General features: G+C 41.4%; 1 protein-coding gene and 1 non-coding gene across 3 annotated transcripts; both read right to left on the bottom strand.

Moving 5' to 3' along the window:
• Positions 1-372: 372 nt before the first annotated feature.
• Positions 373-25758, bottom strand: QPCT (glutaminyl-peptide cyclotransferase). 2 transcript variants are annotated; one of them, XM_027622548.2, is made up of 7 exons: positions 25491-25758; positions 17423-17569; positions 11320-11598; positions 5912-6088; positions 3607-3706; positions 2129-2245; positions 373-693 (listed from the first exon to the last, which is right to left on the bottom strand). In XM_027622548.2, exons 1-7 carry the CDS (start codon positions 25611-25613, stop codon positions 548-550), a joined length of 1089 nt encoding a protein of 362 aa, XP_027478349.1. In that variant the 5' UTR covers positions 25614-25758; the 3' UTR covers positions 373-547. The 2 variants fall into 2 exon arrangements, with proteins under 2 accessions (XP_027478349.1, XP_027478350.1); XM_027622549.2 differs by lacking the exon at positions 11320-11598.
• Positions 7207-7346, bottom strand: LOC113938860. Its single transcript, XR_003525045.1, has one exon. It is a non-coding gene; the product is annotated as a U4 spliceosomal RNA (small nuclear RNA).
• Positions 25759-26244: the final 486 nt, after the last annotated feature.

Below are 26244 nucleotides of genomic sequence, written 5' to 3'. Positions count from 1 at the left end.
AAAAATAAAATCTTTACAAATGAACTATAAATTATACAATTTTTCATTTATGTATAAAAAAAGTTGGCATGGCATTTAATTCTGATTTAATTTTTATGAAATAAACCCTACAAAGATTTCTCAAAGAAATTTGAAGGTCCTCAAACTACATCTCTGTTTTGTATTATAAGTGAGAGATTCTCAAGTAAAAAAAAAACCATAAAACCAAGGCTACACATTGCACATCGCCATCATATCTAAGTACTATTTGGAAGACCATAATACTGTATATATGAATCTGATTTAGTTTCATAGTTTCTTATCTAAAGATATTTATTTTCTGCTTTCCTAACATTTTTCTTTCTTCATCTCTAGATGAAAATTAATGAACGATTTAGGACACGAGGTAAATCTAGAATTTATTGATCACATATTCAAAGACACCTACAGAATGAATCTATAGGATGGAAGTTCCACATGACATTTGTCCAGAGTGAGATTATTTTAAGTTGTGCCTTGACTTCTGAATGTGAAACTAGATACAATTACCATAAACCAAGACAGAATATTACAAATGAAGGTACTCTAACACAAAGACTTGTAAGATTTTGTTTAGATTGTTAATGGTTGTTTCATCCAAATTTTCTTCATTGTCATCCATGGTGTGCCAGACTTCAGGGAAAGGAAATGGGATCAGATGCAAAACTGGAACACCTAATAAGAAAGAACCAAATGGTAATTAAGTGTGTGTTTCCACAAAGTAGAAAGTATCATTCTTCAAGCACAAGTCTGAGTGGGAGCTCGGTTCCATATAAAGACAGCTGATAATTTAGCATTTTCTATGTACTTCCTTGTATCTTACCCTTTTACTCCAAAGCCACTCATTCATTAACCAAATGTCTATTAATTCAGTAAATAATTATAAAGTGCCTACTACGTACCAGTCACTATTCGAGATGTTGAGATTTCATCAGTGAAAACGCAAAGCCCTACTCCTCCAGAGCTTACATTCCAGTAAAGAAAGAAACAAGTAAACAAATATAAAAGTAATTTTAGAGAATGATAAGGGTTCTAAAGAATAATAAAACAAGGTAGGGGAATAGAGAATGAGGGGCAGACAGCTGGACCAAGAAAGATGTATTTAAAGTCAGGGAAGGCCTCTTTGAGAATCTCACATTTAGTTAGAGACATGCAACAAAGGAGAAAGCAGGCTGGGCAAAGATCTGAGGATGAGCATTCCAGGCAGCAGGATTAGTAAGTGCAAAGGTCCTGAGGTAGGAGTATGCTTGGCCTGCTTGAGGAACAGTAGGAGGACAATGTAGCTGGATCAGAGCAGTAATTACAGAGAAAGGCAGGAGGAGATGTTGGCGAGGAACAGAGTCAGAAAAAGGAGGCATTTGTAGGTCATGGTAAAGACTTTGGGTCTTATTCTACATGATGGCAAGCCACCAGAGCTTTAAAACAAGAAAGAAACATAATTTTTTTAAAGATTTTATTTCTTTATTTGTCAGAGAGGGAGGAAGGGAGAGAGAGAGAGAAAGCACAGCAGGGGGAGAGGCAGGCAGAGGAAGAAGCAGGATTCCCACTGAGCAGGAAGCCCGATGCGGGACTCAATCCCAGGACTCTGGGATCATGACCTGAGCCAAAGGCAGATGCTTAATGGACTGAGCCACCCAGGCCTCCGGAAGAAACATAATTTGATTTACATTTTTAAAAGATAACTCTAGCTCCTATGTAAAGAATAGGGAAGCAACAGCAAAAGCTAGAGACCAATTGGGAGGCTACTACAAGAGCCCTTGAGTTGATTTAGACTTCCACCATTGACATCAAGGGTATTGCTTCCCTATTAATCAAAAAACACCAGAGTTACACAAAGTGTAAGACTATAATCTTACCCTATGAGTAAGAAGGCAAGGTCAGTAGAATATGAGCTTTTATGAATATTCTGGAATGGGGGTGGGGGCTTAAGGATTTGGAATGACTTTCATGAAAAAAATAGAAGTCGTGAGATGATTAGTGGATGATTTAATCTATCGAGTAATTAAATGTAATGGCTCCTCACCCTTCTAGATTGTTGCAAATACACAAAATACAATAAATATACAATAAGTAAAAAATGCATATGTGCCCGCACATACACACACATTACCTCTTCTTAAAAATGGAATATGGTCATCCTGAATCACACCTCCATAACCATAATTCTGGAAATACCACCTCTCCGAAGAGTGATCCTTGAGCAAACCTAATCTGTGGAGTTCATGTTCTGCAGATGACAATTAGACAGTAGATGATTATCAATTCTTATCTGAACAATGCTCAGAATGCAGAAGGAATTTGAAATCTCAGCATATGTGGCCATCACTTTTTAAACAATATGCAGCCGTGAGCCCAACTACACCCCTGACAGTAAGCATCTGGGCTGAACTTGGGTACATACATGGAAAGAAGAACCACACATGGGCTCTAGCTTTACACATAAGGACCTCCTTAGAGGTAGATAGTGAGTGGGACAATGGAGAGATGGAGAATGAGAAAACCACAGGAAAAAGGTTGGGGGGGGGGACACAGGTTTGCCTGAGACTCAGGTAAAAGTTTCTCTTATAATATTCTAGATTTGGATATTGGCAAATTCTGAACTCATGGCAAAAGTATGAATTGAGAGGGTAGTGTTTTTCCCCGCTGCTTAGAAAAAATACAATTCTATCCCACTCCAGGAAGTTTATGTAGCTACTAAGAAATTCCTAGCCTGAAGTTTCTTGCCTCAAAAGCAGGTCTTCTGGCCTGGATTTTATCATTTATCATTAAAGATCTATCTCATTTTCATCTCCCCCTGATGCCAATTGGCTGTGTGTGTGTGTGTGTGTGTGTGTGTGTGTGTGTTACGAGGTAGGAAGGAGTAGTGCAAGTATGAAGGAAAGAAGTCATTTCCCTTTTCCTTCTCCAAATCCCACATCTCTCTTTTGAGCCATAGCTATTTTGTTTCTTTGTCTGGCCTGGCTTGACCTGGTCTAGACTAGACTACTATCATTTAACTGACACAACACTGTCCCTTAAATGACTTTTGAAGGATCCTGGCTTTCTCTTGCATTCCGATCTCTTACTTCCTTAGAAAATCGAGATGGTTCTAGATTTAAAGGAAAATCATGTCTGAACAAGGTAGGAAATAGAAGTTGACAAAGACAGAGACAAAAAAAAGAAGGAAAATTAAAGAATGCCTTTTGGTATCATAAGGATCATAACAGTCATCAATAGCCAGCATGCTTTTCTGAGTGTTTTCCCTAGACATGCATTCCATACACTGCACACAGGACTCTGAGAAAATATTTTCAAACCATTGCTAGGGATATGCAAATATTAAAGGTAGCCTTGTATGTTTCCAGTTCCAAATGTAGTCTCATGCAGGGAAATAAAGTGGGCCTACTGAAAAAGATAAATAGGAACAATAAACTAATCAGTAAAGCAAGAAAAAAAACCAGCAAAGTATATTTTCAAATCATATATTTAAGTCATAGATTTTGAATTTTCTTTTTTCTTTTTTTTTTTGTTATAGATTTTAAATTTTAACATGTAGCGTTTGTCCGTAGGAAGGAACTAAGTTGACTATTTAGTGACAGTGGTGCTTACCAATTGCTTCAAGTCTATGAAACCATCTGGCAGATTTGGGAAAAAAATTGAGAAATGTTGGGTTGGGAGCTCCAATTAAATCCAATAAGACCAATAAATCCTAAGAGAGAAAAAAAATTGTTTAATCCCTGTCACCAAAACACGTTTCATATTCATCAATGGAAAAAAACAATCAGTCAAAACTAACCGCATTTTAACAATTAAGAATAATCCAGGGAGCTCTATAAGTGAACAAAAGGTTTAATAACATTGTAAGCTGATTATTTTGAAGAACTTTTTTTTTAAGATTGTATTTATTTACTTGACAGAGAGAGACACAGTGAGAGGGGGAACACAAGCAGGGGGAGTGGGAGAGGGAGAAGCAGGCTCCCTGCTCAGCAGGGACCCTGGGATCATGACCTGAGCCGAAGGCAGATGCTTAATGACTGAGCCACCCAGGCGCCCCCTTTTTTTGAAGATTTTATTTATTTATTTGACACAGAGAGAGACACAGCGAGAGAGGGAACACAGCAGGGGGAGTGGGAGAGGGAGATATTTTGAAGAACTTTTAAAAAATCTTGCTTATGCAATGGGGACAAATGGCAAAATGTAGATTTTTGTGTCTGTAACCCCAAAAGCATATCATTAAGGATAAATTAGAAAGAGGACATTTAGATAATATTTTGTAGATCAAAAAAGAATAAATTTACTTTTATTTTCAGATGGGATTCCAAGCCTCTCTGTTCCATTCTAATTAGTCCTTATATCCATAGTCTATAAATGTTAGAGCTCCCTACAGGAAAGCACCTGGGTAGTAACTATTTATTCCTCAAAGCAGCATAAAGGAAATATTGCTTGACTACGGGCTCTGTGACCTACTGTCTCTGGATCTCCATTTTCTTTTCCATCAAACCAGAAGCTCAAACTTGCTGGTTTTTAAAGGCCCCTTCTGATAAGTCTCCATAATTACTCCAGTGTTTCTCGTTTGAGCCATAAAACATCAGCAGGCTTGAGGACTCCCTGAAGACTAACCCCCACATTAAGAACTCCTGATTTATATAAATGAGATAACATGTGGGTAGATATGTAGCACAGATCCTGACACATAGTAGATAAATACCTACAGAGTCTATGATTCTAAAGACATAATACCTATTAGCTCATGAGTGATGATTAAATGTATTCATTGAGGGAAAATAAGTTTGTTTGAAATAAGACTATATTTACAAAGTTGGATAAGCTACTAAGAGTTTTTTGGGGGGGAATAAAAAAGGCCTTAACCATCATTATGGATTCATATATTTGGACTGATAAATAACTTTGTTCCTCCTCCTGATCAACCTGGTCTCTCCTCCTCTGAATGCTTTTTAGCTACGCCAAAGGACTGAATGAGGAGCCAACCATACTCCCCGGCCCCATTATGAGCTGCCAAAAAACAAGTTGGAGGTAATGCCGGCATGATGTGTTAGAGCCACAGAGGACACGAAATGTGGCCATCTGGACTCACAGGGTGAAGGTCAGTGATATGGCAAAGGAAAGGGATGCGTGGAGGGGGTTAGGAACAGGCTTTCAGTTCACAGGTAGGGTGAAGGCAGGAATGGATGAAGGCCCAGGGTGAAATGAAATTTCAAGGGTAGCATGAGGTTCCAAGCTGGGGTTAGTGAAGATGTAAGACTGCGTGAAGGTCATATATGGGAAGAAAAACAGAGTAGCGAGAGGTGAGGGACTAGGGATGGGCCCAGAAATGCGAATTAAAATGGAACCATGTGTTGCACCCATTACTTGAAAATAAGAGCAGGATTTTAAGGCAGAATCAAAAATGTTTCCATCCCTATGGCAACAAATTAGACCAAAACACATCGGACACAATGTCACATATACACTCAGAGTCATTATAACACTTTTTGAGGTCACCAAGGAAATTCTTCACTCCCATCCCCTATGCCATGTCTCACTCACACTCCAGTTCCCAAGACCTCAGCCTCCTCAGGCTTTATAGAGGCCTCAAAGAAGGGATTTGCTCTCACCATCTCTATACAGAACTAGGGAACGTGCTCCCATTGGATCGAACTGAATCTGATGTCTTCTTAATCTGATTTTTTTACATCATTTTAATTAAGCTCAGTCAAACATAACTTCTAACCCAGAATCATTCCTTTTAGTTCTGGGATTCCTCAAAAGCCCAATGCCTGCCAAGGAATGTTCTATAATAAACACTCTGCTCCAAGAATGCCGTGGCATTTTTAGGTCTTTAATTGGCGCTAGCTTTGTTTTCCTTTGAGGCAGAGCCTGCAGCTGCAGCACCATGAGAATTCCCCAGACTAACCATGCCGTGCAGTTGGTTGGTGTCTTTCGCTCCAGGTGGGTGTGGGGTTGATGCCATCTTGGGAGCTAAGTGCCGAGACCCATACAGAGAATCACGAAGAGACCAATGAAGTAAAGCCTCTTCCCCATCAAAGAAAATTAGCTGCAGTGAGAGATCTGGCTTGGAATCTGGAATATTCTGGTAAAAAAGAATAGTAAAAAGATAACAAAAACACTGTGAGGATTTAAAAAAACAGCATGGTTTCCTATTAACCTGGCAAAAAGACAGGCCACGAAGAAAAGGAAGATACCAAAGCAGGTGAAAATTGCCAAAATGGATTTTGTACCACTTCACCTCCAAAAATCATCCCATTTCCCACGGTCTTCACCCATGTAAATTTCACTTTTCCCCACTCTCTCTGAATACAGAAGTTTTATATGTTTTCTAATTCCTTAGAGAAATTTGAAACTGTGAAACTGTCATTGTGGACAAGGTGATACACACCCAGTTTCCTTCGAGAAGGGTGTGTTGCCCCTGCCACCAGGAGAGCTGTCTTCAGGTCTTCAGCAGTTAGTCCTTTTAGGGACTGCCTCAGCCATGGGCGTGTCCTATATCCAATGACTGATCTAAGCAGGTCCTACGGGCTCTATAGGACCATTCCACCTCCAGAGCTCCCCAGGGTTGGCTGAGCCTATTGTTGAACCTGAACGGCGGATTGACTTCCTCTGCCTAATCCCATTTCTCTCCCCTCCTTGCGGCAGCTCTTAAACCAGGGCTACTCCCTCAGAAAGGACCTAAATGCTAAACTCCATGTCAGTGTGTGTGCCAGGGAACACAACCTGAAACAACTGCAAATCTTCCTTGTTTCCCACTTTATTTGAGTCTGTAATTTTTTCACTGAATCTAGGTTCAAGGATCTGCCTTAGGAATGCAACAGGGACTCAAAGAATAATAATTACAGCCTCTCCTTTGAAGGAGTCTACACGTCACTTGGGTCAGGAAAGATAATACAAATATGTGAACAGGACAAAGTGTGCCAAGGGTCACAGATGCAACATAAAACTTTTCTGGGAATTGGATAGAATGAGAGGTCAATCTGAAACAAATAATACATTATATGTTAAAAAAAAGAAGATAGTAGGAAGGGAAAAATGAAGGGGGGGGAATCGGAGGGGGAGATGAACCATGAGAGACGATGGACTCTGAGAAACAAACTGAGGGTTCTAGAGGGGAGAGGGGTGGGGGGACGGGTTAGCTCGGTGATGGGTATTAAGGAGGGCACGTACTGCATGGAGCACTGGGTGTTATATGCAAACAATGAATCATGGAACACTGCATCAAGAACTGATGATGTAATGTATGGTGACTAAAATAAAATTTAAAAAAAGTTTTCAATTAGCAATAATCGCGCCTCAGATAAACCTCATTGGCTACGATACTGCCACTGCACAAAGCTAAATTTAAAAAAAAATGAGACGTCAAATCCTTGGGGTGTCAAGGAAGACATTATGAGTCAATATTTGAGCAGAACTTAGAAGGGCTAGTAGGATTCTGATCGATTTTATACTTTTCACTGTCACCTCTCTTTTCACATGAGTCCTTCTGGTACCCTACCCTCCACAGTCCTCCAGCCCCACTGGAATCCCTGATCTATTGAATCCTTCACCTGTTCACAGTCCTTCAATCCCATGAAGTCCTTCACTCCATATTCAGCTTAAATTCCACAATCATTCTAACCACTCGTTTGCATACATCCTCAACTTCCTGGCCTCTCTCTGCCTTCGTCAAACTCACACGGCAAAAATATAACCTTTAGACCAACTTTCTGCCTACTTTATGCCTGCATGCAGCAGACCTGCGTGGAGAAAAATATACAACCATTCGCTCTCTCCACCTCAGCACAGTACTGGGGCTATGCTCCCATCAGACTGAACTGAATCAGAGATCTCCCTAATCTGTTATGGACAGCATGTCTCATCTTATCTCTCTAAGGATATTTATTTTTTTATTTTTTTTTAATCTCTAAGGATATTTAAAACAGTGTCCCTTAAGTTATCTCCTGCTCCTTGTGCTTTATTTCCTTTGAATTCATTTTTCAATTCATATTGTTTTACTCCCTTTCTTTCATGCTGGAGACTGTCCTCAAATATCTGGTCGTCCTTTGTGTTCATTCATATTAAAGAGTAAAGTACTAGGAGTGCCTGGGTGGTTCAGTTGGTTGAGCATCCAACTCTTGATTTCAGCTCACGTCATGATCACAAGGTCGTGGGATTGAGCCCCATGTTGGGCTCCGTGCTCAGCAGAGAGTCTGCTTGAGATTTTCTCCCTCTGCCCCTCTCCCCACCACTCTCTAAAAATAAATAAATAAATAAATCTTTAAAAAAATAAAGAATAATGTACTAAAACATTGATTAGAGACACGGATTGGTTGGCTTCACTGTGGGGCAATCGGGTGCCTACTTGGTATTTTCATCTACATATCCCAGTGCTCTTTGTGCAGACTTATAAATGCTGCCCCCCGCCCCAGCCTCACTTATACCTCCCTCACTTTCTCCACCAATCCCTGAGCCACTCCAGGATTCTGTCAGGGGACCACTGACTTCTCCATTTCCTCCTCACTCTGGGGAATATGACTTCTCTCTACTTGGATATGTCATTTGCCATTTCTCCATTTACCTTCTGTCTTCATATTGTGGTTCCCATTAACACAATGTTCCCTAGTTTCTTCAAAGATGGAATTTTCCTGATTTAGGGTGATTTCCTAAGATGGAAAAAAATGTCTTTATCATCTGAAAACTAAGTTATCTCTGTATGCTAATCATTGCAATTGTTTTAATATCGCTCCTTAATTAGATGACAAGAAAATAATAAAATATGTAATAAAAAAGTGTAATTTATTACACTCTTGAGTCTCTCCATAACTCCTGACAGCATTAAGCACAGGATGTGTTTGTCTGTACAATACATACGTATTCAGGGTTTAATAACTACTAAGTAATTAAACAGATTTTCTCATCGACAAAAGGTATAAGGTACATACTTCAATGGAGACATGCTAAGTTTCCAGTCGTTTAAAGGGCCTTGACTGGTTCCAAAGTTCTAACTCCAAACCAAAGAGCATAATAATGAAATGCCAGAGCAGAATAAATTGCCTGGGACCAGAGATTCCACTCATGCCTAGGGAAGAAGCAAAAGCAGGTAGTTTTCACACTTTGTAGGCTTAAATGTTCAGGTGCCTCACTGAAATTTCAACAGCTGAGTGACTCTAGTGTTCAGTGCAATGGTTTACTTTCTGTTCCAATCATTAAGACAAGAGTAGACTATGTGGACAATGATCCTGAGTCCCATGAGGCACCCTGCTCTTTTTGTTTTGTTCGGGATTAGCAGGACAATAACAGTGGCCCTCGATTTCTGGTAACAACAGTCTTGGAGCTGGGAAAATCTGTGTAGCCTGATTTATGAAGGTCTTTCAGTCCTTCATGGTACTATGATAAATGTCTAGTTGCCAGGGTCAACAAGTAGGTGAATTATCTGTGGTCTTTCCCCATCCGAGGCTAATGCCGCAATAATAAGTTATAAAAACCCACCCCCCCAAAAAAACCCACCCCAAACTGAGGGGCTTAAAGCAACACTCATGTGTCCTCCTGAGTCTGTAGATCAGCTGGGGGACAACTGATCTAGACTGGGTTTGGTGAGAGGAGCTCTGCCTCACCATGCCATCATTAAGGTTGGCTCTGCTCCACATGTCTTATCCTCCCCAGTGGATCAGCGGGCCAACCAGGGCATGCCCTTATGGCAAAGATATGAGAAATCAAGCCCCATTCCACAAGCTCGTCTCCAGTCTCTGTTTTTGTCACATCTACTAGCATCCCATTGGCCAAGACAATCAAACAACCAAGTCCAGAGTCAAGGAATGAGAACCTAGAACCTGCTACACTGGGAAGGCAAAAGATGGGAATGTCTAACTGTAATCTTACCACTGGAGGGCTGCACAGAGTTGGAGCCATAAGCTAGTCTATTCTCCTGTCCTCTCCCACGTCACATTCCACTACCACCTACCTAATCCATGACAACTGAAGAACTTAAAACAACTCCTTAATACACGTTTAGTTAAAATACGACTGGAAAAATGAATCTGATACTCTTCACATTTCAATTAAAACTAGTCCTTTTTTTTATTTGTCCACATCACTGCTACTTCTATGAGAAAAGGGTAATTAAGAGAATGCATGTGTATTTTTTAAAATGGGGGTGTCCAACCAACAACTCATTCAGCCCTTTCTGTTTCTAGTCACTAAAAGCAGGTATGAACTACATAGAAAAAGGCAAAGGAACTCACCCAGAGAAAACACACCCACTACACAGACTATGCCTTTCACTTAAAGTCCTTACCCTAGAATGCAAACATGAAAAATTAGACTTTTATAATCAGCTTCTGAACTCTCTCACCCAATTGCTGGGGAAAGGTATTAGTTGAAAGCAGAGCAGAGAATGAGACAAAGACATTATAGAAGGTTCAAGAAACAAAACAAAACAAAAAATGGTGAAAAGGATGCGGAGAGGTTACAAACAATTCTTGCTTTCTTCAAGTTCAGCATATCCAGCAAAAATAGATCCAATATCTCTACTACTTCCATTACAAGATAAACCTTTTACTTCTTTACCCCCATTGTAGCAAAGGCTGGCCCCTTCATAAAGCTCTGAGGGGGAAAAAAAGGTATTTGTTGCCTGCGAACCAAGATTTTTGGTTTTGCTTTGTTGTGTTTACTTGGTTATGGGTGATATCTGAACAAAATGTCTTCATCTAGCTTAGCACTTTTTTCCAATATACCCTTAAGAACAGGGACTGAAATAACATCTGAGAGTCCCAGAAGTATTTTGAACTGAGAACATAACAAAAGCTCTACTATGCTACATAAAATTGAGCCGAGATTCACAGATAATAACAATAATGCATTTCTGCTGCATGCTTTTCATCTTGATATGTCTGAATTACCCACTCTTAGCACCACTTTACAGCGGCCCCCTCCCCCCAACTCAAGAGCCACATCTCTCAGATTAGAAGGTTGTGATGTTTCGTGGCTACAGAAACAAGAAGAAAAAAACATACTTCTCATACATACGCCTGTACCAAACGTCCACCTGCTTCATTTTTGGCAAAGAAATGTAGTATTTCACTTAATATGTATGCCAAATTAAGCAATCAAGTGCCAGTGAATAAATTCACTTTCGCGTATCATAGTGTAACCTTCCAATTAATATTCATTCAACCTCACATCATTTTGCAACAAATTAGCACAAAATGTCCTGAAAGTCTACATTTCTAAATGGCCTTCTTACTCCCCCCCCCCCCACCACGGATTCTAGAATTCACTCTGAGTTCTTCTAATGTGTTTTATCCCAAGAATCTACGAGGAGGAAACAAATACCTCCAAGGAAAGGAGTTGCTTATCTAAGGCACGGGCAAGTTCCAACATCATTGCGCATGGCACGGCTGAATCAGTGGCTCCCACAAACACCTGGTTGTCCCAAGGGTGAAAATACTTGGAGTCGTAGTGACAGGCGAGGACCAGGTGTCGCTTAGCACTGGGATTGAGGGTGCTGATGATATTTGAGAAAGACCGGTACCCATAGGGTGTCTGGCTCAAGAAGGTGTCTACTTCCAAGACCCAGTCAGCTTGAAGTCTCTGAATTCTCTGCATGATGTGCTGATCAAAAGAAAAACCAAAATTTCAGATCTGGACAGTTTCCACTGGTTAACTATATAAATATATATATTTTTTAATTTTGTGTGATGCCTTTCAAGTTAAAAGCGCAACACATGGTTACAGAATTAATAGCAAGGATGATTAAAGGAAAAGCTATCCCTCTCCCTCTCCCCTAACTGTCGCCCTGCAAAGCAATCCCAATCAATTGTTAGTCTTAACCAATGTTAATAGTCTGATGTGTATCTTTCTCTTTTTTTAAGATTTTATTTGTTTATTTGAGAGAGAGAGAAAGAGAGTGAGGAGGGGCAGAGGGAGAGGGAGAAGCAGGCTCCCTACTGAGCAGGAAGCCTGACATTGGGGCTCAATCCTAGAATCCTGAGACCATGAGACCATGACCTGAGCTGAAGACAGACGCTTAACCAACTGAGCCACCCAGGCGCCCCATTAGTCTAATGTATATCTTTCCACACTATTCTTATTGTTTATATGAACATATACTAGCACACAAACATGTAATTGGTGAAGGGGTACATGCTTTTATAGGAATAGAACCTACATTACACATTATTCTGCCCCTTGCTGTTCTCATTTAACAATAAAGCAGGGTCATTTCTACGTGTCAGTAGAATTCAGTACGTATTAAAGTCCACTTGCAATATTTCTAGGAGGCTGAGAAGACATTTTGAGAAGTCAGATATGCTAAGATCCTATAGGTCTCAACTCCTACCCTCAGCTCTCTGAGGGCAAGAACAGCAAATGGTAGCTGATAGGTTGCAGATGGAAAAGAAACACTGCTTCTGAGTCTGGCAGTGTCTTCCTGAAGAGTCTAGAATGCATGGTGTGAGGAGCTACGGTGAGCTAACTGCTGTTCCCTTGCCCTTTCCCACCTCCATTTTCCCTTCACCTCATTTTTCTCAGTAGGTTTCATTTATTTTATTTTATGTTGAAATATTGCATACATCTTTGTAAGTTTGCCTGAAAGGACTGGTGGAAAACATCAAATGAAAAACTAACCATCGCCAGAACTGGCAATTTGTTCCACAATTAACATCCAGTAGGGATGGACTTTGAAGTGATAAACAAATAACTCATAATAACTGGAAAAGAATGGAAGGGTTTTGTCTTTTTTGTTTGTTTGTTTTTTGGGGGCTCCCCCCTACCAAGGAATTACAAGATTTTCCAGCATAGCCAACTCTTGTGTGGCCTGTCATAACTAATGTGACATGACACAAAGGCAAAGGCTTTGGAAAAACTGTGGCAGGAAGCTTCCAGGAAACTAACTAAACCAGAGAGAGGACAGTGATTCTCCACTAAACCCCGCAAAAGCCAAATAAACAAACAGTCTCCTGATTCTCGCTCCCTGCTTTCTTTAGTGTGGTGGACTTTGGCCACAATAGTATGTGTTTGCAGTCCCTTACCTTTTTGATTTCAAGTTTACAAGTTCTTTCTTTAAGTAATAAAAAGGAAATGTTTCTAACCTTTTTGAAATCGTCGTTCACATCTCATTTGCTTTGTTTTCATCCACAATTCTTAATACTGGGCTTTGCTCACAGTAAGCTATCACTAAATATGGGCTGATTATAACTAATAAATTAGTCTCAGGGGGAATACATAAAATTAGATACCAAACATTGGTAGTTTGAATAGAGAGAAATCACTGTGCACCTCAGATAAGCTTTCCACAGAATATGAAAATAGTTATTCCTAGAATTCAAGGAAAAGAAATTTTTTTCCATAAAAAGGGTCATCTTAAAAAAAAAAAAAAGGCATATACTCCAGAACATCTGGTATCCAGATGATGAACTACTCCAAAACCAATAGCAGCCTGTATGCTTACAAAAATGAATTGAGATTTAAAAAAATATATATCTGTTAGCTTTGTTCAGCTAAGGTCTCACACACAAACTCATTTCTCAACTCCTAAACAGGTTGTGGACATAATTTCTGATACCTTATGTTGACACTAAAATCCACAAAAGCATCAGCAAATGCCCCCAGAAGGGTTCTCCCTGAAGCAAACTTTTTTATGCAGTATAAATATTTAATTATCTTAGCAACGAATTTCTTTATAAACAATCGAATTGGCTCCATACCCTAATTAGGTCACCAATATCCCTTGCTGTGCTTTTGGCTTTCAGCCTTAGTCTGCAAGTTCCCACTACAATTCTCTAGAGTAGGCTCCCAAAATTACTGTTCTGCTCACTAGAATGCCCTAAGCAGGGAGTGCTTCCTGAAGCCAGGTAGAAAGAACTCAAGCCCACCAGGAGTGCAAAATGCAGTTTAGGATATAGATTGTATTTTGGATTATTACTGATTTATTTTTTGGAGTGGAGAAGGGAGAAAAAGAAAGATGAAGAGAGATAGAGATGGATAGATAGAGACAGAGAGAGATGCAGACAGAGATAGACAAACATCGCATAGAGCCAAAAAGGATAAAGGTAGAGACAAGGAGAGAGACAGAGAGTGAGAGAGGAAAAGAGAGAAAGATAGACATAAATATGACATTCTACTTCCAGCATGGGGGGCAGGCCTGGGCATTTTAGGTTAACATTAGTGAATGAACCTGGGTCTAATTTAATTTCATTTAAATTCTCATTTCCAGGTTCCAAGAAACAATGATAGTAGTAGACCAGGTTTGTTTGTTTGGAGGAAGCAGATTCTACAGTATTTGCACAAAGTCTACAAACAGATCATTGTCAGGACGCTGAATTCTGCCACTGGGGACTTCAGGGTACCTATTCCTTCTTGGATGGTACACATACAAGTCTCTCCAGCTCCACGATGAACACTCTCTGCCCAAGACCCTTAACCCAGGGATATCCACACTTTCAGCTAAAGAAGCCCAGCTTCAGCTTCTCAGATGTACTGTTCATCTATAGGGGGTTTTAGCCCTGAGGTTTCTAGCTTGCCTCTGGTAGGCAAAGTTTCTGGCTTGCTCCTTAGTGAGATTTTATCATCCTGATTTTTAAACCATTTTTTATTCCTAGCTCAGAGAGAAGTCACTGAAATACCCCAAAATTTCACTCAAACTATTTATTTTACAAATAAAATCTCTCCTAAAAACATACATTCTAAAAATCCAATAGGTATCTTTAGGCTCATTGATCAGGGCAATAAAAATGGAGACTATGGAGGGTGCCTGGGTGGCTCAGTTGGTTAAGTATCTGACTCTTGATTTTGGCTCAGGTCATGATCTCAGGGTTGTGAGATCGAGCCCTCGCATTGCGCTCTGCACTCAGCATGGAGTCTACTTGGGATTCTCTCTTTTTCCTCACAATTTGCACCCCCCTTAAAAAAATGAAGACTATGGGACATTGTTCCCATATTATTCTTTGAAAAAGAATCTATAGCAAAGCATATCTTTATTGATAACTGCAAAGGTCAACACAATAATCAACTTTATACCAAGCCCACGTATCTTTAGATTTGAGAGTCTTCTCTAGTTATAACCCCGAAACTCTATAAATGATAAAACATCTAATCAGGTGCTCAACAAGGTCTCAGGAAAAAAAGTAGATTTTCCACCATTCGTGTTTGAACTTAGTTCTGAGTGACAGGTACTGATCCTGGTCAAATGGAGTCCATTAGCATAACTCCCTCATCATAACCTAAATGTCATGTACCTCATCTTCTAAAGCGGAAACATTTTATCTTCCACAGCTTAGGGGACAGCTCTCTAAATATTCATGGTGATTTTCTTCTTGAAAAATTACAAAATTGAATCTCTAAGTGACATTTCTATCATAACCATCCTGTTCAGATTACTGCCACGTGAGCTAGAAAATGCATAAGCAGCCCAGCAAACAGGTCCCAGCACATTCCAAAATACTGTCAATAAACTTCTCATTTGCCTCCACCCCATACGGCATGGAAAGTGTCATGGGTTCAGTCAATTTAATGTATTTTTTAATCACAACAGTGTCTATGTGTATTATTTATGCTATATATTCTGTTGAAAGCTAAATACAGATCCAAATAGCGATATTTGTTGAGTTTATGGATTTCTAAAGCCTGCAGGCAAGGACCCTCAGGTCTGAAGTATTCATAAATGTTTCTGGGTATATAGAGCCTTCTGATCAAATGGTATGGGGAAATGAAAAAAGTTGAATTGAATGAGTGAATCTACAGACCTAATTTTTTTTTTTTTTCTAGTGAGGAACTGACGATTTTGGAAAGTCCCCATAAGCATCCTGAGCTTCCTTTAAGAAATGCTCAGGAAAAAAAAAAAGAAAGAAAAGAAAAGAAAATGCTCGGGAGCTAAGGCCCAGGGAATATCACTGAAATGAATGGTATGTGTCTCACTCTCCACCTCAGGCAAGAGAAGATCCAAAGCTGGAGACTGTGAACACATACTCCAGAGTTGGTTCCTCCTAGCCACTGCTCTTTAGAGATAGTGAAGTCAAGCAGACTTGGATCCAAATTCTGGTCTCATCACTACTATGTGTATAAGTCCGAAAAAGTTAACTCATGTAACTCATGTGCCTTTTCGATCTGTAGCACTATGATAATAATAGTACCCACATGAGAGCACTGTTGTCAGGACCGAATGAGAAAATCCATGCAAAGAACTCCATAAAGTGCTTGACAAAAAAAAACAGTTCTCCATGAAAGTCAGCCATCATCATTATTATTCCTCACTCTGCCTAAAGGTTAGAAAGAACTAAGGTGCTCTTTGGGTCTCCACTGTCTAATTTCTTAGGAGAAACAGGAGCCTAATGGAGCAACAACAATGACTATCTGGACTAGACAAGAAAGGCAGGAGCCATACACTGGGCACAAAGGATGAGCCCAACAGCTGTGTTGCTGGGCCTTGCAGGTGTCACTCTAGCACAGAAGCGGGGTGCCAAGGTCTTTTGGCCTGGAGAATTAGGCAGGTGGAGTACTCTCAGAGGAGGATTTGAGGGGCCAGTCACTCCCCATTTTTCTCGAGCTGCCCCTTGAAATGGGGCTATTTTGAAAAAAAAAAAAAACAATCATTCAGAGGTAGGATATCAGATCACTTTGGACTGGCACCAAGGAGGCAGAGACATTCAAGGTCTAGCCCAGCTATAGTTTAATTTACTCTCTACAGCAGCGTCTTTCAAACTGCAATGGTAAAAATCAGTGGATCTTGAAATCAGTTCACTGGGTCATGACCAGCATTAAAAAACAAAACAAAACAGCTAGTAAAGTAAAATTAACAATATCAGAGTAAATCCCAGGTAACGCAGGTAAGAAGAGTGCGGATTTTTTTCATGAGACTTTTGTGTCATTTAAATCTATTTTTATTTTGTGTGTATAAAATGTAATTTTTTAAAAAATTTTTACTATTTTTTTTTTTTAACAAGTGTTAGAGCGGGAAGTTTCAGAAGCACCACACTGGTGCAAGTAGCTTATCACTGATCTCAACTTTCCCCCCAGGGAGAATACAATTTCCCACGAGGAATGAAGGCCCTGATAGGACAGTAACTCACCCTTGGCCCAGAATTTTCAGGCAAGAACCTCCTAGGGCTGTTTGGGGGGGGTTAGGGTCCAAGAAAACATGGTTGGGTGCCTAGGGGTGTGTTATAGAAATGACCAGGAGTTGAATACTTAGTACGTTATCTCCTACTGTACCCCAACAGAGATTGCACACATGAATTGATTTAGATTAACATGTAGCACTCAGCTCAGAACAGGCATTCACTCTCAGTTGTTTGATTGTCTGAGTTGCTTATTTTGGTGAATAATAAGATGAGATGACAGATCTGAATATCAGACAACTCAGAACTTGGGACATGTGTCATATCTCTCATGTGAAAGCAAAGTGTTCAACAACCTTCAGGTGTGTGGGCTGCATCCTTACCTGGCGAGCAGCATAGCTTCCAGGGGATCCGGGATAGCGCTCTATCAGCAATGGTTGTAAGTCGTTTTCCCACATTTCAGAAATATTGGTGCCTTCTGCAACTTGTCGAAGAGATGATGAGTTCAAAATGGCTGGTTGGTGATAATACTGAGGATTGAATAACATCATTTAACTGGCTATCATTTCATAAAATAGTCAAGATTTAACCCTGAGACATTTGCAATAGAGAACTATTTCCTTTGAACCTCAGACTGAAAAGAGAGCTCTTATGTCATAAAGCAAATTAAACTACTCAACTCTAAAACTGGCCCCTCAGATCTAGAAAGTCACACTGTTTTGGCAGCTTATTTTATTTTATTTTTTTATTTTTTATTTTTTTTAAAGATTTTATTTATTTATTTGACAGAGAGAGAGAGAGAGAGCACAAGCAGGCAGAACAGCAGGGAGAGGGAGAGGAAAAAGCATGCTCTCCGCTGAGCAGGGAGCCTGACGTGGGGCCCAGGACCCTGGGATCATGACCTGAGCCGAAGGCAGCCGCTTAACCGCCTGAGCCACCCTTGGCAGCTTATTTTAAAAACAAAATGAACATAATGCCTTGAACCTGAGAATTAGTATTTGGCACTTCCTGTGTAACTTTTAATCATTTTAGTACAAGTGCTTTGTAAAACTAAGATTTAAAATATCAATTATTGATCTCCTATTCTTAAGAAAACCCAACATTTACAAAACTGCAGCCAACAGAACAATTATACTTTGTTAGCACAATGACTTTATAAAAGGCAATGTGGCATTATAGAAGAAGCACTGTCTTGGAGTGTCTGGCTGTCGTTTATAGGTTGTATGACTTTGGGTAGGTCCCTTAACTTCTCATTCCCCTGAAAAAAACTAATAAAGGAATTTGAGCTACATCTTCACTGTCCAATATGGTTGCCACTAGCCACATATGACCACTAAGCTCTTGAAATGTAGCTAGTTGAATTGAGAGGGGCTCTAAGTGTAATATTCACATTAGATTTCAAAGACTTTGAATAATTAAAAAAAAAGAAAAAAATCCCATTAATAAGTCTTATGGTGATTACATATTGAAATTTCATATATTGAGTTACATAAAACACATTAAAATTAATTTCACCTATTGCTTTTTACTTTTTTAATGCAGCTACTAGAGAACCTAAAATTACATACGTGCTTCTCATCATATAATTTTATTGGACAGCTCTAAACTAGATGATCGTTGAAATTCCTTGCAGCCAGAGTTTGATGAGTCTATAACCCACTAGATAGTACACTTTTTATCTTCAGTAAAAATTATTTTAAAATTCTATTAACACTCACACTCTTAGAAACATTTACCTATTAGCTGAGTTAACCTTAACTTAAAGACCAAAATAAACATAAAAATCAAATTTGTATTTTGGATATGACTTTATACATGCTGTATTTTCTTGTGATTAATCATTCATTCATTGCATGTTTATCAGACACTCAGTGTTGGAAGGTGTTACTCTTCCCACAGGGAAGTGCATGATGATCAGCTGATTTCTTCCCTAAGGGGAATGATGAAGGTAATGAAAGGATAGTAAGTTCTTTGGAATGCAAAACAGAAGCTGGAGGAGCCCTGTCTACTTCCCAGCTCTTCCCAGCTCCCATGTTGGTGCTGTTTGTATCTCAGTAATCACATAGGTATTTTCACTCCATGTAGCTAGTGAGAAACTGTGGAATTAAAGAATGCTAACGTCCCAATGCCTTACACTCATCTACCTTTTGCTATGTCTCAACGTTACCCTCTGGGGTGATCATGCAAAGAGCATGGGCTGTGGGTACAGACACACACTCTCAACTCAGCCCCCCACCACTCACTAGCTGTAACGCTGGGAGGTTACTTAACCTCTCTAAGGCTCAATTTCCTCATCTGTAAAATGGAGGCAATATCACCTACTTCCTAGAGTAATTATAATTAAGTGAGCTAATAGATGTAAGCAGTCATAGTAAACATTCAACAAGTTGTCATTCTGTTACCTTCTATCAAACACAAAAGAAGTATAGAATTTGGAGCTGAAAAGACAACTTAGAGATGATCTAGTCCAACCTCCTGGATTTATGTCAGTGGAAACTGAGGTTCATAGAGACCAGATGATTTTCCCAAGGTGGTAGGAGAGCTCCAGGTAAGTCAATGAAAATATCTGGATTCTGTGGATTCCCAGTCCCGTGCCCTTCTGCTCTGCCTCCCTGCCTCTCTGCCTCATTACCCTGGATGGTAATCCCAAATGTGAATGCTGTGCTGAACCTTTTAAGGTTTGTCTTTGTTTACTCATAATATATTTTTAAATGTATTTCCTGCATAAATTTGTCACGGCAGGCTTTAAATTCCTTGCTACATTCAGGATCTCAGTCCTTAAGTTAGCTCTCAAACAGCACTTTGAGAAGAAAGCTGACTCTAACAGACAAAACAACAGAAATGTGAAAGGACGAAGAAGGAACTGGAGGCAAGAAGTGGGATGACATCTATGGTTAATTACTACTTAAGCAGGCCGACAGGAGCCCGTCTGGTCTTTCCTGCTGCCTCGCCGCCCCCAGGCAGGGCCACTTGCCCCAGTGCACCCTGCTTCAGTCGCCCTGGCCTCCCTCCCAGTCCCAAAGCAGTGGGAGACTCTGCCCTGTCACAGCATTTGCGCCTGCGGTGACTTCCAGCTTGCAGGCTTTTTCCTCCCTCTTCACCTGACTCTCCTGCTTACTCAGGTTATGACTTGGAGACCACTTTCTGGTGTGTTGACTTGTTTAGCATCTGATTTCGAGGGCAAGGACTGTCTTTATATCCTAGCCCCTCCTGCAGCCACGTGGCACCCCGGGGCGTACTGAGTACTCAGTCAATATTGGGTGTGGTCATCAAATAAGGAATTGACAGATGAAAGGTCTCTCTGAAATTGTCTTCACTAAGTCTGTGTCTACACATAATAATAAAGGAAAATGAGCATTAAAAATATCAAATCAGTTAAATGTCCAAGCAATTATAAAGACAGGAGAAACGAGAAGCTACCTGCTGCAAAGGGCTAGAAAGGGCTGTGATTCAATTTTGGTGTCTTTGCTCTCTTTTAATGTCTCTGTGACAACCGAGACCTGTTGTGTCAGGAAGGCTGTCTGACCAGTGACTCCTTTTCTGTTTAGTGTCCATTACTCCATCCCAGAGCCTCCCTGGGTCCTGTGAACCAGGTCCTTCACTGCATGTCCACGGTGGGAGGAAATCAAGCTCATGTTTAAACAGGCAATTTATGGCAATGTATGAAAGAGTTCTTAAGAGATTTAAGAAAGAACAGGAACAAGACAAATAACCCTCCAGCACTGCCAGCTGTAACAGATACAGTAGATGAAATATAGTTGAGAAATAGCACCAAAAACTGCTTGGTGGAAGAATGAAGGCTAAGTGCAGCAGACAGGCCCATTGACTGATGCTTCTCAATACCCAGAGTTACATGTGTTACTCCTCAATCTCCTGGGCTCAACCATTTAATCAACTTGATTCAGTAAAGAGCCCCCCTCTCCCTGCCCTCCTGGAAGGAAAGATGCTCCCGTAAAACCATACAAATAAAAGCTTCCCAGTCAGTGAAGGACAGAGAAGGGGAAACCACCACACTCCGTTAATTATTTAAGCCTTCCTAGGCATTAAAGCCTTGTACAGAAAAGCACTGGACTCTTCCAACCAAAATGGTGCCCAATCAGCTTTCATGGAGCCTCACTCTCAGAACCCAGGAAATATAAAAATCTATGTGGAGAGAAGAGGAAAGAGTGAGAGGAGAAACCTGGAAAGAAAGTGCGGGCTGGACATGAGGAAAGTCAATGAGGCAAAAACAGTGTTGAGCCCAGTGTTAAATGCAAACCCCAAGTTAGTCTAGGCTTATTTCACTTAAAAGGCACATAGACAAGTTTCTTTGGTATAGGCATTCTCAGAGGAATGAGTCTCTATTACAGCCCCTGCCTTGTCTGTTCAGCCAGGCAGAAAGGACAGTAAGTCTGCTTTGGGTGACAAGACTCTCTTAGCTAGAGAAGTGTGAACCAGATATCCTGAAACATCTCCTCTAGACTAATCAGACGGTGCCAGGCCAAAGAGGGTTTTAATTACATAATTTGTAGAGTTGGCCCCACTTGCGAGGGGATTTGAGGTCCCATGCCATTGACTTAAAGGGAGATCATTAGAGAAGCCCAGCAATTTCAATTCCAGTTCTCATCCCATTTGAGTGTCTCCTAGACAGCACTCAGATTCACTCCTGTGTCTACCGGTAGGTTCAACCCAGCCAGCATTTACAGAAATCCCTTCCGTGTGTCCGATGCCTCTGACATGACAAATGCAGTTGTGGAAAAGTTGAGAACTGAATAAGATAAAGTTCTGTCTTCTTTCAACACAAGGAGTCCTCTACCTAAAAGAAAAGCAGTGTAGGCTTTGAACTGACAATTCAGAGTCAAATCCCAGGTCCCTGACTTACTGGCTGTGACTAGGAAAGGCTTAATGATCTGTAAGGACGTCATAGTACTTACTCGCCAGGTGGTAGAAGCTCAAAAATGGCACATTTTGTCTTTCTCCCCCCACCAATGCCCTGCCTACCACTGACCTCCTCATGCCTGCCTTGGAGTCTCCATTGCTGTTTCCCTAAGAATCAAGGTGGGTAAAACGGTGAATGGTTAAGGACTTTTAAAACCATGGAAGAGGGGAACCCTAAAAACTTTCAGAATATGTGTAACTCCAGAAGCAGAACAATGGGAAGTGCTGAAGACAGCAGTAACAGCGTGCAGAGATGATCCCAGAGAGAGACCCCTAGGGGAGGCCAAACCTCCCATATATGGTTCCTCTGTTCAAAAAATCTGCCCCTCCACATCCAATATGACTTGAAATGTTCACCTTTGTTACAATAAAGGAAAATCCTACCAATTAAAATACATTGGTTCCCAACTTTATGAAAGAGCAAGTTTGGAAACAACCTAAATATCCAACAACAAGAGGATAAATTATAGAATATGGATGATTTTGCAATCATCAAGTGATGATTTCAGTGAATTTTACTGGCTCAAGGAGATACTCATACTTTTAAGTGACTTAATAAAATATAAAACCATATATGCAGCATAATCTCTAGTATGAAAGAACTATTCATGTGTGTTATTTTAAAAAATAAACAATTAGTCTTTATTGAGCATTTACTATAGGGCAGCATGGTGCTAAGTGCTTTACATGGATAGCTCTATTCTCATAAAAACCTACAAGATTGGTATAATTGTTATCCATTTCTATAAATAAAAATACACATCATATATACACGTGTATGTGTGTGCATATGAATATGATATATATATGTATAGAAAGAAAGGAGAGAGAGAGAAAGAGAGAGAAACTAGGAATAAAAATACCAAAATGGTTAACAGCAATTATCTCTGAATGCGGGACTATGGTTGACAATAGTTTTCTTTTACTTTTCTGTATTTTCCTAATTTTCTAAAATAAGCATGCTAACTTTATAATTGGGAGATTTCCAAAGAAGCCATACTTTTTAACTAATAGCTTCCTTTAAAAAAATAATGCAAACTTCCTAACAGTCATCTTCCTATCAGTCTCTCACACCTAAGAGAGGGCCGATGTAATGAGATTCTTTTTAATAGCCAGTTGACAAGGTTGTACCAAAGGAATGGATCTGTACCAAAGAAACAGGGTTGAAGATCAAAGTTGGGACAGGATTCCAGAGAAGTAGTTTGGGAATATGGTCAACCCCCAGAATAACAACCTTCAAGCTCCAAGAGGGAGATCAGGAAAGGGGAGAAATAGGAGAGAAGTTTCCAGAAACAAACTATCTATTTTGAAATTCTATTTAGGGTCCACTATAACCCAGAAAAAGAGAAATAAGCTCTTGCTCTGGCCCCCCCAACCCTCCCACCAGTCCCACCCTCCTTCACTAACTGAACACTGTTTCCTACACCACCAGCCAGGACTCATTTACCTTGGAGAAGAGAGTGGAGGAAGACAGAGGAAAGCTCTTCAGTTCACCGGTGTAGGAGTGGTCAGGGGTAAATTGGGGATGAATCTCCCCTCCCCCCAGGGGCACTGTGAGGTTGATTGTATATAAGAGTCCTGGTGCTCAGATGCCAATGCCTCTAAATATACACCTGTAGGCCACCCTGAGAATCTAACCATTTACATTACTGCTTCTATGGGAAAATGTCTGCAGATTTCAAATAGCCAAATCACAGTCCTCGGAACTCAACCATCAAGTAGTTTTTACGTTCTAGATGCCACTGAAAGAGACACACTTTTGGTTCAAAATAAAGAAAACAGATTCAGAATCAATGTTTTCTTTACTAAACCTCAGCTTTTGGCAGACCAGTGTACCTCAATGACTAATATAATTAAATGCCGAATATAGCAGGAAGGCATGTATTTTAGTATGGACCAATTCATTTCCCAGGCTGCAAACTGTACCAGCCACCTGCAGGTCTACAGAATACGGGAGGAGGGGACCAGAAATTGGGAATTGTCATGGCTGATTTTGCCATTCGCTTCATTTGCTTATGGCATTTGAAAGCATCCAGTTTTCTAGTAGAACAGTGACTAGAAGCTTCTTAAAATAAATATAAAAGGGATTCATGCTTTAAAAGACTTTTCTCCAAAGTTAAGTTCTCATTAGTTCAAAACGTGTCCAGAATCCAACACCTTCTCCCACCTACAAATGCATCTTGCCTACAAATGATTCCTAAAGAACAGCTCATTCAAACAGTTCCCATCTTACTTATTCACCCATTTAGATGAATCAGAAAGACACATTTGGTGTGGCTCCATATTCTGGTTATTAATGCCCCCTTCCCAATTTCTGACCAGGAAGGTACTAAGGGTGAAGTGGAGAAGAAAAGGACTTAAGTATGGGACTCAATGTCCCTTAAAGGATGTTACTCCTACTGAACGCCCATGGAAAGTTTTTCTTCTAATGCAGTTATTCTTGAGTTGCCTTCCCACATCCTCTCCAGGGTCCCTGTGGCTGGTAGTCTCCACCTGTAAGCAGGGGCACGTTGTAGCGTCTAAACGGTGAAGCAAAGGAAACAACACAGAGAACCGAAGTGGGCCATTCACATACACATGCGGGTGGTTGCGTGTGAGTCTGCATGTGACCCGGACAGGGCCGGTACATTCACCAGTGTGCCCTGTTTTCCCACCGTGTGAGGAAATACAAGCATACCGTAAGCATTTAAAAGATCTGTTCCACAACACTGTCAAAGTTCACAACCCTTTACTGCTTTTCTTAGTATTTTTAAAAGCATACCATTTTACTCCAATACCATTAACGTATGCATAATTCCCTAGCAATGTCCTGAATTCAAAACTGTTACACAAGAAAAAGGAAATAACTTTGAACCTATTTACTTCACACAGAGGAAACCTGCAACCTAAGTTCTTTATATGAATTTCCACTTACAGCTAGATCCATCGCTCTGACAACTGCATTTATTCTCTTTTAAGAAAAAAATATTTTAAAGTGAAGCTGGTCTCCAGTTAGAGCAGCTGCGCTTAAAAACCTAAAGCAAACCGTAACACACATCCGTCCCGAGACTGCATGGAAACTCCAACGTCTCAAGGGCGTCCGCGGATGCAGCGGTGGGGGAGCGCTGGGCACACACACACACACACACCCCGCGCGCCCGGCACCCCCGCGGCCGCCAAGCGCCGCGACCGCTGGCCTCTGGGGTCCCGAGTGGGCGGCGGCGCCGCGAAGCGCCCCCACCTCCGCGCTCGGGCGCCGCCGGCTAGACACACTTCCTGTGCCTATCGCTACCCGCATCAGACCGCAGCCGAGGGGAGGCTGGTGACATCACTCTGCTCCCGTGGCGTCTCCAAAGCAGCCCCCGGGCCAGTGAGGCACCCCGACGAGGAGGCAGAGCCCGGATTCCTCCGGGTGCCCTTTGCCGGCACCGCTGCCTGGGCCGGCGAGCGCGGCTCTGCCCGCCTCCCACCCTGCCAAGGTGGGATCTCCCGACCCCGGGTGCCCGCACGCCGCACCAGCAGCGCAGGTAGAGTCACGCAGCGGCAGCCGCTCACCTTCTCCTGGATCCAGTCCGCCGAGCCTCGGTGTCTGACCCCCCGGGCCGCCAGGGGCAGGGCGGCCACCAGCAGCAGCAGGTGGAGGGTGTCCATGACGCGCCGGTCCCCGTCGCCTGCCATCTCCGAGGCTGTCTGCGCGCCGGCTCCCCTGGCCGCCGGCGGTCACGAGCCCGGGAACGCGCGTCCTTCGCCGTCCCCCTTCTCCACCCTTGGGTCGGCTGCGCCCGCCTCCCCATCGCCTCCGGGTCCCCAGTGCGCTGCGCAGGCCGAGGACGCTGCTCTCCTCCCCCCACCCTCGACCTTCGCACCCCGGGGGACTGGGCTGTCCTGGGAGGCAGAAGCTTCGGAACCGAGGGACGGGAGCGGGCCACTTCCTTGTCCTGGAGAGGAGAGACAGGGAAGAGGCATTTTTTATGATCCCCAGGACCGTGTAACTGGGAATTAATTGAAAGGGGAGAGAGGGTTCATCAGACCCTGTGTGGTTATGAAGTGTTTTCCCACAGGGAATCGACGTTTACTGAATACTTCTGTACCAGGCTCTGTCCTAGGTGCCTGGCTCTTCTGACGTCCCTTCTGTAATCTTCATAACCACGTGGGGTAGGTATTAACCCCATTTTACAGATGAGCAAACTGAGACTCCCCCTGCACAAAGCCTGAACTAGAAACCCTCAAAGTATTTCCTTTATAACAGCCCAACATATCTTTTCTTTTTCTCACAAATAGTTGCCTTGCCGTGTAGACAACTCCCCAA

The sequence above is a fragment of the Zalophus californianus genome, chromosome 8 (assembly GCF_009762305.2).
Source record: "Zalophus californianus isolate mZalCal1 chromosome 8, mZalCal1.pri.v2, whole genome shotgun sequence".
Lineage (NCBI taxonomy): Eukaryota > Metazoa > Chordata > Mammalia > Carnivora > Otariidae > Zalophus > Zalophus californianus.
The sequence above is the reverse complement of the archived record's forward strand: the minus strand, read 5'-3'. Positions and strand labels throughout refer to the sequence as shown.

Bases quoted from the DNA above. Each gene is read 5' to 3' on its own strand.
- QPCT (XM_027622548.2), bottom strand. From the start codon at position 25,613: ATGGCAGGCGACGGGGACCGGCGCGTCATGGACACCCTCCACCTGCTG. The intron at 17,570-25,490 runs GTGAGCGGCTGC...TTCAATCCTCAG, and splicing joins CGGACTGGATCCAGGAGAAG to TATTATCACCAACCAGCCAT. The intron at 6,089-11,319 runs GTATTTGTTTCC...CTTTTTTACCAG, and splicing joins AGCAACTCCTTTCCTTGGAG to AATATTCCAGATTCCAAGCC.